Source organism: Lepus europaeus, chromosome 22, assembly GCF_033115175.1.
Source record: "Lepus europaeus isolate LE1 chromosome 22, mLepTim1.pri, whole genome shotgun sequence".
NCBI classification, from domain to species: domain Eukaryota; kingdom Metazoa; phylum Chordata; class Mammalia; order Lagomorpha; family Leporidae; genus Lepus; species Lepus europaeus.
Window position 1 is genome coordinate 35,584,538 of NC_084848.1, and position 18,211 is coordinate 35,602,748.

Here is an 18,211-nt window from a genome sequence, read left to right on the forward strand (position 1 = left end):
ATTGACAGCTGACTTCTCATCAGAAATCCTACAGGCAAGGACAGAATGAAGAGATGCAGTTCAAGTCCTGAAGGAAAAAAAACTGTCACCCCAGAATACTGTACCCAGCAAAGCTTTCATTTATAAATAAAGACCTTCCAAAACAAACAGAAATTGAAAGAACTTGTCACCACTCAGCCAGCCTTACAAATGATACTGAAGGATGGGCTACACACAGAAACAGAGAAAGACAATCAGCATCACGTTACTCACTCTTTAATAACTTGGCTGGTGAATTTCTTGGTCGTACTGTGTGTGCATGTGTGAGTGTGTGTATGTGTGTGTCTATGTGTGTGTGTATGAGAGACAGAGGAAGACAGAACGGGCCTTAAATTTAAAAAGGTAATTTAGATTTAATTTGTAGGAGGTACAAATGCGATTTAAATTATTATTCAATGACTTGGAATAATATCTGCCTTGTAGTAATTGTAAATGTGCTTATTTTTCCTACCCTTACTTGTGACAGAAAAATGGACCAAGAAATATATTCATTAAATAGCTAAATAGCTTAAATTATTAACTGCTAATAAAATGTTTGGTGAGGCAGGTGCTGTGGTGTAGCGGCTAAAGCCACCGCCTGTAGTGCCGGCATCCCATATGGATACTGGTTTGGGTCCCGGCTGCTCTACTTCCAATCCAGCTCTCTGCTATGTCCTGGGAAAGCAGTGGAAGATGCTGGTTCACTCCATAGTTTCCCACAGCACCTGGGGCTAAAGCAAGCCAAAGCCTGGAGCCCAGAACTCCATCCAGGCCCCTGTATGGGCAGCAGGAAACCACATACTTGGGCCATCATCTGTTGCCTCCCAGGTGCATTAGCATGGAACCGCGTCAGAGTGAAGGAGCTGGGACTCAAACAAGCACTCTGTTGTGTGTCAGTCATGAGGGCATCCCCCAGTGGCAGCTGCTGACCCACAGTGCCCTCCCTGTACTACTGACTTTTGTGTGTTGATTTTTAAATAATTTCTGTGTATTTAATTGAGAGTCAGAGACACATACACACCTGGATACCTGCACCTGCATAGGAAACCTGGAAGAAGCCCATGGTTCTTGGCTTCGGATCAGCGCAGCTCCGGCTGTTACGGCCAACTAGGGAATGAACCAGTGGATGGAAGACCTCTCTCTCTCTCTCTGCCTCTCCTTCTCTCTCTGTATAACTCTGACTTTCAAATAAATAAATAAATCTTTTAAAAAAACGTTTTCAAACAGATGAGACTGAAATAAACATGAATCAGTTTTCACTAGGCACATACTAGACCTAGGCATTATGTACGAAGTCCGTACATTTTAGTGTAGGAAACAGAACCGAGCACTCTGCTGTCACAGAGGAGGCATACAACAGTCAAGAGTTCAGGGGTTGAGCTCTGGAGAAGACGGTATCTGAGCAGAGCCGGGATTAGAATCGTCTTCTCTCGTTCCACACTCTCACATACATTCAATGTACATCCTTTATTTACTGATAGCAAATAACGGCCAATCCCAGGTTCAGTCTAGTGTTTTAAAATGAAGGAACATGGTGAACAATTCTTACTTCACTTCTCTCTAATATGCCTGAACATTAACCTGGAAGAGTGCTTGTGAATTTTTTGTGTGTGTGTGATTTGTGTCCCAAATTTCTTACAATCCTAAGAAATTTCCAATTAGAATCAGCGCTTTATTTATGGGTTTTTCCTATTATCCTATATGTTAACTAATATCAGCATTACTCACATTATAGTATAATTGTCTGTCCCCTACTAGACTGGGAATTCCTGAAAGCAGGGAGTATCTTGCTTGTCATGACCTCCTCAGCACTAGCATATTGCCTAAACATAGGCAAGACCCTGAGAAAGCAGTAGAAGGTGGCCCAAGTCCTTGGGCCCCTGCACCCATGTGGGAGACCCGGAGGAAGCTCCTGGCTCCTGGCTTTGGATCGGCCCAGTTTCGGCCACCTGAGGTGTGAATCAGCAGATAGAAGACATCTCTCTCTCTCTCCCTCTCCCTTTTCTTCTCTGTGTAACTTTTTCAAATAAATAAATAAAAAAAAAGTAAATGTAAGCAAGATCCCAAAATGATGGTTCCTGTACAATGAATATTAATTGTCTAATATAAAATGCCTACACTTAGAAAATTCATGTTTTGATTGCTTACCTTTCTTTCCAAATATCAGACTTTTTTTTTTTTTTTTTATAAAACAAAAACTCTATCTATATATGTGTTCCAGTTGCCTGTAATTGTCAGCAAAGATAGTTAGATCTAAAGGACAAGCATCGGGCCAGTGCTGTGGCATAGCGGGTAAAGCCACCGCCTGCAATGCTGGCATCCTATGTGGGCGCCAGTTCAAGATCTGCCTGCTCCAATTTGATCCAGCTCTCTGCTATGGCCTGGGGAAAGCAGCAGAAGCTGGTCTAAGTCCTTGGGTCCCTGCACCAGGCTCCACAGAAGAAGCTCCTGGCTTTGTACTGGTCCAGTTCTGGCTCTTGCAGCCATCTCTGCCTCTGCTTCTCTGTAACTCTGCCTTTTCAAATAAATAAATAAATCTTTACAAGAAAAAGATTTACGTATTTATTTGAAAGGTAGAGTTAAGATTTATTTATTTATTTGAAAGGCAGAGTTACACAGAGAGAGGAAAGGCAGAGAAAGAGAGAGAGGTCTTCTATCCGCTGGTTCACTCCCTAATTGGCCGCAACAGCTGGAGCTGCACCGATCCGAAGCTAGGAGCCAGGAGGTTCCTCTGGGTCTCCCACGTGGATGCAGGGGCCCAAGGACTTGGGCCATCTTCTACTGCTTCCCCAGGCCTTAGCAGAGAACTGGATTGGAAGTGGAGCAGCCGGGTCTCAAACCAGCGCCCATATGGGATGCTGGTGCTTCAGGACAAGGCGTTAACCCACAGCACCACAGTGCTGGCCAATAAATAAATCTTTAAAAAAATATTAAAAGGACAAGCACCTGGTGCTTTATTGCTCACAGTTCTGCACAGTTTGTTAGTGTTATGGACGGAATGTTTCCGTCCCTCTAGATTTCACATGTGGAATCCCTACCTCCAATGTGATATTTGGAAGTGGGGCCTTTGGTATGAGTTCATGAGGGTGGGGTTCTCATGAGGGGATTAGTGCTCGTCTTCTTCTTTTTCTTTTGTTAATTTAACAGTTTGTTTATTTACTTGAAAGTCAGAGTTACAGAGAGGCAGAGGGAGAGACACAGAGGTCAATCTTCCATCTTCTGATTCACTCCCCAAATGGCCACAATAGCCAGAGCTTGGCTATGCCAAATCCAGGAGCCAGGAGCTTCTTCCCAGGTCTCCCATGTGGCAGCAGGGGCTCAAGCACTTGGGCCATCTTGTGCTGCTTCCCCAGACGCTTCCCCGGGAGCTGGATGGGAAGGAGAACAGCCAGGACTTGAACTGAGGCCCATATGGGATGTCGACACCACAGACAGAGGCTTTACCCACTATGCCACAGCGCTGGCCCTGGATCAGTGCTTTTCTAAGAGGAGACACCAAGGAGCGTGCTCATTCTCCCTTTGCACACACAAAGAAGAGATCAGGGGAACACACAGAGAGATGGTGACTGTCTACAAGCCACAAGAAGGAGCCTCAGAATTAAATCTACCTTACTAGCTCCTTGATCTTGGACTTTTCAATGTCCAGAGAGGTAAGAAAAAAACTTCTGTCATTTAGGCCACCTAGCCTTTTGGGACCTTGTTGTGGCAGCTCCAATGGATTAATATAGACTTTGTACTGAGAAGTAGGGTTATCCCTTTAATGATGGGGATAATGATCACTTGTGATGATGCTTAAGTCAGTGGTGTAGTTTATTTTGGATTTCTTATTATAAGGCATTACCAGGTATAGCCAATAAAATGTTTTTGATTAAATTAATAAAGACACAAATATGCATTCATCTGAACTTTGAAAACTCCAAAAATTAATAATTATTGTTATGATTATTATAAGAATCACGAGTCAAGGGAATTTAAGATTCTGTAACTAAAGAGACAATCCTGCTCTAGAATCACTAGTTATTCTAACTTACTTTGTTTTTGCCTCCTTCAGTAAAGAAGGGTCATCTGTGGCCAAATATACTCTTTTTTTGTCCACTTGCATTCTGCGTGCGAGAAGCTGAAAATGTTCTTCAACATGCACCATGTACTCCTCAATGGGATGGAAGGCTGCTTCTGTTCCCACTTTGTCTGTGCGTCTGACGTGGACTCTGTGGGAGAAATTCAGATTCTGCTGATAATGTCCTGACCTGCTTGGTCTTCTCTGAGTACTCAGTTCATCCCCCCTACTTATTATGACATTATGGACATATAAATGAATTTTTTTTCACCATTGCAAAAAAATAAAGCAAATATTTTTAAATACTCACATATTCTAATATATTTTCATGTTAATCAATATAAGAATTAGAGAGTAAGTAGTCTTTTTAGAATGCTTTCTTAGAGAAAAGTAATTGGTATATTGTGAATAAATGAAAGGTTCCAGAGTTTCACTTTGTACTAGGAGCAAAACAGCAATCAATTGTCGAGAGATATTAGGTGTTAAGTTTTAAGGTTTTTTGAGGCCCAAGTGATACCAGGATTCACAGTTGTTATTATAAAGCATTAAAAATACGGTGTATCTTTTTGATGGCAAGATTTTTTTTTTTTCCATTTTACTTCTGCTATATAAACCCACTCACTTCAACTGCCTGCTTAGGGAACAACACAGACCTGGAGGGACTCTTCCTATACCATAGTGAAGGCATGCAAGCCCCTTTTGGAAGGTGTTTAAGTTCATGAAGCCATTCCAGCTTCCAGCCCTTTGGCTGTGTGCATAATGAATTTCCTTTCTGCTTTTCACTGTCAAAGCAAGCTGATCCAGAACTCATCTGCGCTGTTTAAGAAAAGCCCTAACACGGTAAAACGTGGAGGACAGACCTCCCATCGTCCTGCACTGAAGAAACACTGACTCCCATAGTGTCCGTCTCTCATCTTAGTGCTGCCAAGGTAATTGTAAAGGAAATAAGAATAAAAAGAGTTGCAGTTTGTTTCATAAATTAAAAGACTCTCACTAAATCTGCTCTCCCCTATCCTGGCCAATTATGAAACAATTTTATATGCAGAAAAGGGAAAAAGGATTTTCCTTTAGGTCTAGCATATGAGTGTGCCTTTCACCAAGCCTAACTGTCTGCTTTTCACCATAAATCTGGAGTGAGAACTGATTTCACTGGCGTTACTCTGCCATCTTCATGAGTGTTCTCCTACTTGCATTTCAAACTGAGTATAGTACAGATGTGGATATTATCATCCGATCACACGGCTTTTCCTTCCAACAGCCTTCTTAATCACTGTTTCTCTGGGGAAATCAGAATTGTTCAGGGTGCTCTACAGACACGAAGTGGGGCAGAAAGACTGATTAAACTGAATTTCAATGGAAAGTTTCATGAGATAAAATACTACTTGATATTCTGGTCTCACTTTCCACTTTTTTAGCTTTAACGTTTACAATAGAGATTAGGAATAGCTTCCTTGTGCCCTAGGTGGAACTCTGGAACCTCTGTTCCCTAGTGGGGCTATGATATTTATACCCTATATTGTAAAAGTCACAATATATCACTGATTGAGGTAAAAAATCAGATTCTTACCCAATAACTGGATGCTTGAAACCAAGCTTCTTAGTAGCTTCTTCTATTTCCTTTTCCAACCAAGGCTGTGGGCGGATCAAGTATTTGACGAACTGAGACACCCACCACACTGCAGGATCGCCATGGACCCGCAGGAGTCGATCTGCAAGGTCTTCTGGGACAGCCAAGGGCAAATACGGAGGCCGAGGATGAAGACTGTCTACAATGGGGAGCTCGACCACTTGAACATTTTTGTCTTTTATTTCACCTGACAGAACATCAAAACATACCATCACCACACGGAATTCCCATACATCTACCACTCAATAAGAACTTTCTCTGGGAATTTTCATCTGCATAGGAACTCTAAAAACTGTGATTTCTCACTTTCAGAGAAAGTTAAGTAACTTGCCCAAGGTATCAGACCAAAAGTGACAGAGTTAAATTTCACATGCATGCCGATCTCTCAATTCTACAGCCTTTTCTAAAAATTTCTATCATAACATGCTGTGATTAACATTTCATGCCACAAGTAAGGGCAGTGTCCAGCTCCCAAAGTGTCTAACCAGGGAACAGCCATGTTGCCAGTAGACACCATAGGCTAGCAAAGTTCTCGTTTTTGTTATTGTTATTTTTCTCAGAATTTCCAGCCTGTCATCACACATGGCTCCTGTATTACTTTCCTAACAGAGGCCAGTGACTCTGGGGATACCTAAACATTGTAATTATATGCTAAGAATCTCTATTTTTGAAGAAAAAAATTAACATAATTCTAGTCTTTTTTTTTGTGGCCAAAATTGATTTGTATTTTCAATTATGATAAAAATAGAATCCATGTTGCTTGTTTACCTGGCTATTACTTTAAAGTTCCAAGATAAGACACTAATTAGATACAGAAAGCTGATGAAGACTACTTTCAGAATCCAATTTTTTTTTTTTTAAATAATTATTTATTTGAAAGGCAGCATTACAGAGATAGGGACAGATAGAGATCTTCTATCAGCTGGTTCACTCCCCAGATGGCAGCAATGGCCAGGGCTGGGCCAGGCCAAAGACAGGAACCAGTAGCTACTTCTAGATCTCCCACGCGGGTACAGCAGCACAAGCACTCAGGCCATCTTCTGCTGCTTTCCCAGGCACACTAGCAGGGAGCTGAATTGGAAGCAGAGCGGCCGGATCTTGAACCAGTGCCTATATGGGATGCTGGCCTGTAGTGTAAGCAGCAGCTCTACCAGCTATACCAGAGCACCTGCCCTTGAATTCAACTTCTATACGTCATTAATGTTACTGCTGTTTTATCAAGTTTATGATACAATGCCAAGAGCAAACCAAAATATGACAGGCAGCACTCCTAGAATTTGCTTTACATATTAAAGACTCTAGAGTAATAACCGGAAGACAGAAAGATACCAGAGAGGGGCCAGTGCTGTGGCATAGTTGGTAAAGCCTCTGCCAGCAGTGCCAGCGTCCCATATGGGCACCGGTTCGAGCCCTGGCTGCTCCACTTCTGATCAGTCTCGCTGCTGATACATCTGGGAAGGCAGTAGGGGAAGGAAAACGGGGTGCCTTCCCTGATGTGGAGGTAATTAGAGAATAATATACATATGAGAGAGAAGAGAATAATAAAAGAGAAAGAGATAAGGGCAGTTCTTTTCCTATTAAAAACCAAAGAGAAAGAAAGCAAGACTGTAGTTACTCATATATGTCCATAATTTTGCTTTCCATAAGCAAAAGCAAAATTAGTGGAATGCTTTCCTTCTGTAACTTCTTTTTAACAAGGTTATTCTAAGTGCCCAGTGTTTCTAGCTCCACATTTTACTTACATAAAAGAGCAGTAACCCCTCTTATCATGCCAAAGCCTCCAATTCCTTACAGCTAGCCCTACTGAGAGCTTTCAAAAAATCAAAATCATATCCACACTTTCAAGACACAGAACAGCTTATTTTTGTTTATTTTTTCATTCATTCATAAATATTTATTGAACACTACTTTGTATCAAATACTGTATTCGGCAAGAGTATGCAGTGATGACATGGTTCTTGCCCTTCAAGTAACAACTACTCAAGACTTCCAATTCAAAAATCTCATCCAAATTAGGCTGCTTTCAGTGAAAAAAAGATAAACAACATGTTCACCAATAAGGACGCTATCAAAAAGATATTAATATTCAGCTATCTAGTAAACAATTCAGAAAAAAGGTATTAACACAAATAAAAAAACTGGCATAAAATAAAAAGTTCATCTTTGTTAATGATATATTTCAAGATGAAAGAAAATAACAGTACATGCTATGTTATAAGGCACTTCTTTTCTAATATTTTTAATTCTACTGGAATACATATTCAAAAAATGCGCACTAGAAGGGATGCTAGAAATAATTTTCTTTAGTGTTTTCTAAATTTTATCATTTGTGTGCTACTTTTATGTTTTTTAATCATATCATGTATTACCTTAACTACTTGATTTTTTTAGCACATCAAAATTCCCTTTTATTGTAATTCAAATTTCTGAAAACCAGCAAACCTAATTACTTGTCCTAATTATCATGATCCAGCAAAAATACTCAATGTTTTCTTTGTTTCAGTTCTCAGTGCTTGGTTTCATCTCACTGATGTCAGCTTTCTAAAATACATGGGAGTATCTGAAACCTACTTTTGCTTCTTTGGGTCAAATCAAAAGTATGCTGATGTCATTCAAATACATTCACAACTACAGATTCCTTATAAATTACTGATGTCAAGGCAGGAAGAACTCATTGAATAAGTTATTGAAAATATTAGTACAATTCTATCTTAGCGTAGACTAGTGTTGTCTATTTGCTGCATAAAATCACCAGCAAGAGCACTGTAAGAATAAGGCTTTTGCCTAAAATGGGCTATGTCACAGTCAATCCACATCCCAGAATTCTCAGAAGGATCCCATCCATGAATATGGGTGACATCTGAATGGTCCAATTGGTGATCCACTCTGAACTACCTTCAGACCAACGTCTCTTTGTTGTTGTTCTTTAAGCTGAGAGTATCTGTTAAGAGGTACCTCAGTTGTATCAGTCTGTCTTTCTGCACAGAGAACAATGTCCTTATTTCTCCTCCTAATGGGACGTCATCTCAGATGTTCTGGAAGCTCTCACTTCTATCAGGCTGTGGAGGTGGATCTTCCAGACGAAGGGAAGGGAATTTCTCAGGAGGGTTGAGAATCAAGTCACTGAGATCCTTTGTTAACATTTCTGAGTAGGCAGGATGAGAGGCTGCTGCATCTTTCTGAGAAGACCCTGGTATCAAGGTTGGATTAAGGGCCAACAGTGGTGTAGTTATTACTTTTGGGTGTCTGAATTCCAGGGAAAGTGTGCTGAAGTCTCTAGTTGCTCCAGTCCTGAAAAGAACTAGATAGTTCAGAAAGATCCTGAAAAATCAGTCTCCAAAAGAGTGGTGAAATGAGCTAACCTGCTATTTAATTTTTTTTTAACGGTTCACTTAAAAAAAAAATTGTTTGACAGGCAAAGTAACAAAGAAAGAGAGGGAGAGAGGAAAGGAGAGGAAGAGCTTGATAGAAACAGAGAGAGAGAGAGAGAACTTCCATCCACTGGTTCAGTCCCCAGATGCCTGCAAGAGCTGTGACTGGCCAGGCTGAAGTTAGGAGCCAGGAACTCCACCCAAGTCTCTCACGTGGGTGGCAGGGGCCCAAGTACTCAGGCTGTCTTCCATTTTTTTCCCAGGCACATTTGCATGGAAGTGGATCAGAAGTGGAACAGTCAAGGCTTGAATCCACTGCATCACAACACTGGCCCCAAAATGGATTCACATCTTAAAAGTTAAATGAATAATATTTATAGATGGTTAACCATAAATATAAAGTCACTGTAAACAAAAAGATGTTACTAAACTCCACATGAATACTACTGCTATAGCAGGCCTGAGCCCTAGCTAGATTTCCATTAAAAAGGGATATTACCAGTGAGTTTTAAAGGGTGATTGTTGCTCTTCCTCTTATCTCTTTTGTGTTTGAAACCAGTTAACTGCAAGTAATAAGGTGGCAGTCAAAATATCAGCTTGACAACCAATTAGGATGATTACAGAATGGGATTTTGTAGTTTGCACTCATGGCTTTGTGGGCATTCTAATAGTTCCCACCCTGTCCGAAGCAGAATCTGTCAACCAAAGCCTGCTGCGTGGTGGAAGAGAAGCACACCTTCTGAGAACGGGACTCCCCATGAGGGAAGCCATGGAGAGCTGTGCTCCTCTGTTTGCTCCCTCCTCCCCAACGCACCGGCTGAATCATGCACTACTTCGTTTCCAATGGAAGGGAAAGAAAGTAAACAGAAAGAGTAAAAATGCACTTCGGTACTTTTTCTAAGGGATGGAATTAATTTCAATTTTGTAGAAACTCTTGAGGAGTATGGGATTTATGGTATCTGCCCACCACTGTACCTCAGAATTATCCAGTCAGAACAATTAGAGACATTTTGATGCCAAAATCAGACTTTCTTTGATATAATCAGAAAGACTGAAAAAAGGAGTAATTTTTTGTCACTATGTGATTTAAAGTTTATTTTAATGTTTTATCAATCACTACCTAATATGATCTCATATGACACTCAAAACCATCTCTAGTAATCTGTAATGTTTCCAAGTTTTGAAAGAAAGAGTTACAGGGTAAGAGGAGAGAGGAAAGGATAGGAGAGGGGAAGAGGGAGGAGAGAGGGAGAGGGAGAGGGAATCTGCTGGTTCAGATGGCTGCAATGGCCAGGGCTGGGTCAGGATGAGCCAGGAGCCTGCAACTCCATCCAGGTCTCCCATGAGGGTAACAGGGGCCCAAGCACTGGGGCTACCTTCTGCAGCTTTCCCAGGTGTGTGCATCTGTACCAGGGAGGTGGATTGGAAGTAGAGCAGTTGGGACTCGAATTGGTGCTCATATGGAATGCTGGTGTTTCAGGCAGTGGCTTAGCCCATTGCATCACAATGCTGGCCTTCCAATTCATCATTTTTTTGGTAGTGGGAGAGAATATTAAAAATCTATTATTTTAGCAGTTTGAAATATATAATATACTTGAACCACATGTGCAGGTTTAACCAACTAGGAATAAAAAAAATCTTTGAAGAAAACCTGCATCTATACTAAACATGTACAAAGCTTTGCTTATTGTCATTATTCTCTAACACACATAGAATGAGATCTGTTTATATAGCATTTATATTGTATTAGTTAATGTAAGTAGTCCAGGGAAGATTTAAACTATAGAGGAGGATGTGCATAGGTTATATGTAAATACTATGACCTTTTTTGTAAAGAATTTGAGTATCCTTGGATTCAGATTTTGCTATTCATAGAGGTCCTAAAACCAATCCCCCTTAGATATCAAGGAATGATTGTACATTATTAACAACTTAGGACATATGAAGTGTAACAGATGATCAAAACTTATTCTTCCAGTCTAATTAAAATTTTCTACCCTTGATCAACATCATCTTTTTCCCCATTCCTCCTCCCTTGCCCTTACCTCTCATTATCACCTTTCTACTGTTTCTATAAGATCAACTTTTTAAGATTCCACATATATGTGAGATCATACAACACGAGTGTTCATTTTTCTGTGGCTGACTTATTTCACTGCCAGAAATGATAAACAAACTCAGTACAGCTACAGGTCAAAAAATCAACAAACAAAAATCAAAAGCATTTATATATACTAACAATGAACTCTCCAAAAATTTTTAAGGTAAAATTCCATTTATAATAGCACACAAAAAATAGCAAAAACATAGAAGTAAACTTAACCAATGAAGTGAAAAATCAATACACTGAAAACTATAAAATGTTGCTGAAAGAAACCAAAGAAGACACAAACTAATGGAAATATGTCCCATGTACAGACTGGAAAAATTAATATTTCTAAAATGTTCACTTTACCCAAGACAATCTATAGTCATGTAATTCCTATCAAAATTTCAGTGTCTTAGAAAAAAAAAAAAAACTCCTAAAATTCTTAGATAATTAGGAAACACCCCAAATAACCAAAACAATCTTGAGCAAAAACCCAAAGAGGCATTATTTTGATTTCAAAATACATTTAAAATATCATGATCGAAACAGCATGGTACTAGCATAAAAACAGACACATAGACAACAAAATCATAGCGTCCCCATGGCTGAAGACAGAGGTCTACCATGTCCAGTGTGGGTGCGACCCTGGACCCTTCCAGCCATCCAGTAATGGTTGGAGCTCCCTGGGCCCAGCAAGCACACACTTTTAGATGTGCCACAGAGACATATTTCAAAGATAAAAGCCATCAGAGGAGAAAATCAACATGTTTCCACAAATGCCAAAAAATAAATGCAGAAATACAAGAAAGATGAGCAAGGACCGAATAATTACTTACCAATAATAACCTTGAATGTCAATGGTCTAAATTCTACAATTAAAAGATACAGACTGGATGAATGGATTAAAAAACAAGATCTATCTACTTGCTGCCTACAAGAAACACACGTCACCAACAAAGATACTCACAGACTGCAAGTGAAAGGATGGAAAAAGATATTCCATGCTAATATAAAGCAAAAACAAGCAGTACTTGCCATCCTCATATGAGACAAAATAGACTTTAAGACAAAAACTGCTAAAAGAGATAAAGGGCATTATGTAATGATAAAGGGGTCAATTCAACAGGAATATGTGACTTTAGTAAATGTACATGCATCTAATGCCAGGGTGCATGTTAATGCATCTAAAGGGAAACACAGGCTCCAACACAATAATAATGGGGAACTTCAACACCCCACTTTTATCAAGGGACAGATCAACTAGACACAAAAATCAATAAGGAAACAACAGAGCTAATCTACACTATAGGCCAAATGGACCTAACTGATATCATCCCACAGCTGCAGAATACACATTCTGTTATCAGTGCATGAAACTTTCTAAGGATTGACCATATGCTAGGCCATAAAGCAAGTCTCAGCAAATCAAAAAAATCAAAATCATACCATGTATCTACTGATCACAAAGGAATGAAATTGGGAATTAACAACTTAAGAAACTCTAGAAAATGTGAAAACACGTGGAGATTGAATGATTTGGTTCTGAACGAACAATGGATCACAGAAGAAATCAAAAGAAAAAAATTAAAAAAACTAGAAACTAGTGAAGATGACAACACATCAAAATTTATGAGACAGAGCAAAAGCAGTGTAGAGAGGGAAGTTTATAGCAATTAGTGCCTACAACAAGATATTAGAATGGCATCAAATTATCTAACAGTGCATCTTACAGACCTAGAAAAATAAGAACAAAACTGAAAATTAGTAGGAGGAAAGAAAGAATTAAAATTAGAAAATAAACAAAATTGAAACCAAAATAACACCACAAAAGAACAGTGAAATGAGAGCTGGTTTTTTTTTTTCTGAAAAATAAACAAAATTGTTACACCATTGGCCCAATACACACACACAGACACACACACACAGACACACAGGACTAGAGACCCAAATTAACAAAATCAGAGATAAAAAAGGAGAGACTACAATGGATATCAGAGAAATAAAAATAATTATCAGGAATTACTACAAACAGGTATATGCCAACAAACTGAAAAATTTAGAAATGGATAGATTTCTGGACACATACATTTAACCAAAATTGAGTCAGCAAGACATAGACAACCTAAGTAGAACAATAAAGAAGACAGAGATAGAACCAGCAATAAAGACCCTCCCAACAACAACAAAAAGCCCACAGCTGGATGGCTTCACGCTGATTTCTACCAACTATTAAAAAACTAATTCAAATTCTTATCAAACTATTCAAAACAATTCAAAGAATCCTCCCAATCCCCTCTAAGAGGCCAGCATCACCTTAATCTGAAAACCAGAAAAATATACAACAAAGAATGAGAACTACAGATCAATATCCCTGATGAGCAAAGAAGCAAAAATTCTCAACAAAATAATATCTAATGGAATCTAGCAACTCATCAGAAAGATCATTCAGCTAGACCAAGTGAGATATATCACTGGGATGTAGGGATGGTTCAACTTACACAAATCAATAAATGTGACATATCACATTAACAAACTGAAGAATAAAAACCATATGATTATCTCAATAGTTGCAGAGAAAGCATTTAATAAAAACAACATCCTTTCATATAAAAGCCTTAAGCAAACTGGGTATAAAAGGAATATTCTGCAATAGAATCAAGGCAACTTATGACAAACTCACAGCCAGCTTCATATTGAATGGGGAAAAGCTGGAAGCATTTTCACTAAGATCCAGAACCAGACAAGGATGCCTACTTTCACCACTGCCATTCAATATAGTTCTGGGCCAGCACCGTGGCTCAACAGGCTAATCCTCTGCCTTGCGGTGCTGGCACACCGGGTTCTAGTCCCGGTTGGGGCGCCGGATTCTGTCCCAGTTGCCCCTCTTCCAGGCCAGCTCTCTGCTATGGACCGGGAGTGCAGTGGAGGATGGCCCAAGTGCTTGGGCCCTGCACCCCATGGGAGACCAGGATAAGTACCTGGCTCCTGCCTTTGGATCAGCGTGGTGCGCCGGTCGCAGTGCGCCGGCCGCGGCGGCCATTGGAGGGCGAACCAACGGCAAAAGGAAGACCTTTCTCTCTGTCTCTCTCTCTCACTATCCACTCTGCCTGTCAAAAAAACAAAAAACAAAAACAAACAAACAAACAAAACAATATAGTTCTGGAAGTTTCAGCCTGTACCATTAGGCAAAAAAAAAAAAAAAGAAAGAAAAGAAAAAAATAGGGATACAAATTGGAAAGTGGGAAGTTAGATTATCCCTGTTTGCAGAAGAACAAAAAGATTCCAGAAAGAGATCACTGGAGCTAATAAGAGAGTTTAGTAAAGTAGCAGCATATAAAATCAACATGCAAAAATCAATAGTCATTGTATACACAGATAATGCCATGGCTAAAAAGGAATTTGTAAGGTCAGTACCATTTAAGACTTCTACCTTTTATGCTACACAAAAATAAACTCAAAATGGATCAAGGATCTAAATCTATGGCCTGATACCATCAAATTACTAGAGAGAAACATCAGGGAAGCTCAACATACTGTTGATGAGAATGTAAACTAGTTCAACCATTATGGAAGACAGTATGGAGATTCCTCAGAAATCTAAAAGCAGATCTACCAAATGACCCAGTCATTTCACTCCTGGGAACTTATCCAAAAGAAATGAAGTCAGCACGTGAAAGAGTTATTTGTATCCCCATATTTATTGAAACTCAAATCAAGTAGCCAAGTCATGGAATCAAACCAGATGTCCACCAACTTATGACTGGATAAAAAAATTTGGTATATATACACACTGGAGTACTACTCAGCCATTAAAAGAATGAAATCCTGTCTTTTTCAACATAATGGAACATCTAGAAATCATTATGCATAATAAAACAAGCCAGTCTCAAAAAGACAAATATCAAATTTCTCTTATATGTAATAGTTAATATAGAATACAAATATATAGGAATGAAATGGACATCTTGTGACTTGTTATTTTTAGACCCTGTTTATACTCCTGGGGAACTTAATTATGCTTGTTGCAAAACTTAAAGAAAAAAAGGAAGGAAGAAGGGGAATTGAGGGAAGGAGAAAGGGAGGGAGGAAAGTATGGTTATCTTTTTAGAATTTACCTATGAAGTGCATGAAATTTGTTCTTTTTATGTTAATAAAAACTAAAAAAATAAAATAAAATAAAAATAGACACACAGAGCAATGGAATAGGATAAAAAACTGAGAAACAGACTCAAATATTTATGGAAAAAAATTTTGACACAGGTGTAAGAAACACAACGTGGGTTTCTCTTCAACAAATGGTGTTGCGAAAACTAAATATCCATATACAGAATAATGAAACTGGGCTGTCATCTCATACCATATATAAAATCAATTCAAAATGGATAAAAGGGGCCAGAATTGTGGCACAATGGGTTGCGCTGCCACCTGTAACACTGGCATCCCACATGGGTGCCAATTTGAGTCCTGGCTGCTCCAGTTCCCATCCAGTTCCTTGTTAATATGCCTATGAGAGCAGTAGAAGACGGCCCATATGCTTACCCCCTGCCACCCAAGTGGGAGACTTGGATGAAGTTCCTGGCTCCTGGCTTCAGCTTGTACCAGCCCTGGCCATTGCAGCCATCTGGGGAGTGAACCAGTGGATGGAAGATCTCTCTATCCCCCATTCTCTCTCTCCCCATTCTTTGCCTTTCAAATAAATAAATCTTTAAGAAAAAATGGACAAATGACTTAAATGTAAGACCTGAAACTATAAAGGTACTAGAAGAAACCATGGTAGAAAAGTTCCATGACATTGCTCTTGATAATGATTAATTAGCTAGGACTCTGCAAGTACAGGCAACAAAAGCAAAAACAGACAAACGTCATTGTATCAAACTACAAATCTTCTGCACAGCAAAAGAAACAATTAACCGAGTGCACAGAAAACCCACAGTTTGGGAGAAAATATTTACAAATCATAACCTGACGAGGAGCTAATACCTAAAATCTATAAGGGATTCAACTCAATAACTAGAAAACAAACAATCCAACGGGCAAATGGGGTGGATATTGTGGCACAGCAGATTAAATTGTACCTTGCAACACTTGCATCCCATAAAACTGCCTGGGATCAAATTCTGCCTCTCCTGATGCTTCAGTTTCCTGCTAATGTGAACTCGGAGGGCAGCAGATGCTGGGTCCCTGGCACCTACATGGGAGACCCATGGTTCTTGGCTTCGGCCTGGCCTGGGCAAAGATTTGAGCAGACATTTCTCAAAACAAGAGACATGAATGGTGAACAGTTACACGAAAAAAAAAAAAAAAAAGCTCAAATCATTAATGATCAAGAACATGCAGATTATAGCCACAGTAAGATATCACTTCATACTTATTGAAAAGAAGCATGGTAATAACTGTGGGCAAGGATGTGGCAAAAACAGAACCATTGTACACTCCTGGTGGGAACATGAATTAGTACACACCTTTTGAAACCTATATTCTTTAAAAAACATTCAAGTTGGCCTCTGTGATCAATTAACAAAGCTTTGCCATTTTATCAAGACTTTAGTAATCTAAGAAATTACATTGCATTAGCCTTTTAGAAAGATGTTTTATATGAATAAATCATATGTAAGACAGCACTATTCAATTGTACAGAATGAATAAAAACTTACCTTTATACTACACAATTGACTGCCCAGTTCAACTTGAATTGATACGGTTACTACTGATTATTTCAGGGAATTATTTCAAGACTGCTTTCTTGTTATGGTCTGAATGTTTGTGGCCCCCTCAAGTTATAAGTTGAAGGCTTTACCTGCAAGGTGATGGTATAAGGAGGTGGGGCCTTTGAAAGATTAGGTTGTGAGAGTAGCGCTGTTATGAATGAGATCCTCAGACAGCCTGTGTGTCCCTTTCACCACATGGGGATATAGCAAGAACTTGCATCTATCTTGGACCACACTGCTGTCCATGAGGAGCCGGCCCTTAAAAGACACAAGGCACTGCTGATGCCTTGATCTTGGATGTCACAGCCTTCAGAACTCTGAGAAATAATTTCTGTTGTTTATAAGCCACCTAGTTTATGGTAGTTTGGCATGGTATTCCAAATGGACTATGATGGTTTTCTTGTTAATAATTCTATTTCAAAGGTCATTTTCTTTGCTAAGGGCAGATAAGACTCATTTGCCTGTTAGTGTATTTATACCTCTGTGCTGGAAGCATACCTCTTCCAAAGAGACAACCTTTATAGCTGCAAGCAAGCACCTCTAGAGATCCCCTCTTCTGTGCTAGCTAGGATTTTAAAAGGATTAATCTGTCCTCATTTCATACAACATAAGACAGACACATGCAGAAGCAAGGGGCCCCTAGTCTTGGAAATGGCCAATCAGAATTATTAGTCTTTATTAGACACAAGAGAAAAGACTTTAGAAGCTTAACATCTACCATGAATGAGTAGGTTCTGCTTTGAAGAAAAATATCTCAACGGTGAAGGCATTTTGGGTGGGAGTCCATGAGATTCTTCTGCATTTACTGTTGTTTTTAACTGATAAACAACAACTGTTAGCACTCTGACTTGACGAAGCAGAAGAATTCAGGAAAGGGAGTCCTGAAGACGGAACTCATAACGTTCAGAATGAAGGCAAAGAAGGCTGGAACAGGGTTTCTAGTTGAGAAAGGTCTCTGAAACAACTTACTTGTGAGGAAGAAGGGATTATTAGCAACTACTTGGTGATTCTGAAGTGGAAAATCTATTTAACTTTCTAGAATCCAAGGCTCTTACAATGGTTTTCTCACTACCCACATGGGTCTTGACTTCCCCAGTATTAAACAGGTAAAAAGAGGCAGAATGAGGTTGTATACTCCCTTCCTACTGGCTGCTTTGAATGGTTCCAGTTGCTAGGTGCCATCACACTCAGCAGCCATCTCAAGGACTGCACAAAGGGCTGAGACCCACTGCTTTTTGGAGGATGGGTCAGGGAGACTCCTCTTAACATAATAAACCAAGGCAAATACCTAGACATGCAATGTCTTGACTGTAACACATAGTATGGGCTTTGGAAGCAAAA

The 18,211-nt window shown here is 39.5% G+C and overlaps 1 protein-coding gene across 6 annotated transcripts in view; it reads right to left on the reverse strand.

The window, feature by feature from the left end:
* The window catches only part of FUT8 (fucosyltransferase 8), a 301,772-nt gene that overhangs the window by 20,988 nt on the left and 262,573 nt on the right, over nucleotides 1-18,211 (reverse strand). For all 6 annotated transcript variants that reach the window (XM_062181585.1, XM_062181583.1, XM_062181586.1 and 3 more), the window contains 2 exons: nucleotides 5,643-5,889; nucleotides 4,050-4,226 (listed from right to left, as the gene is read on the reverse strand). In XM_062181585.1, the coding sequence (XP_062037569.1) occupies nucleotides 4,050-4,226; nucleotides 5,643-5,889 (424 nt within the window). The remainder of the gene's footprint in view (nucleotides 1-4,049; nucleotides 4,227-5,642; nucleotides 5,890-18,211) is intronic.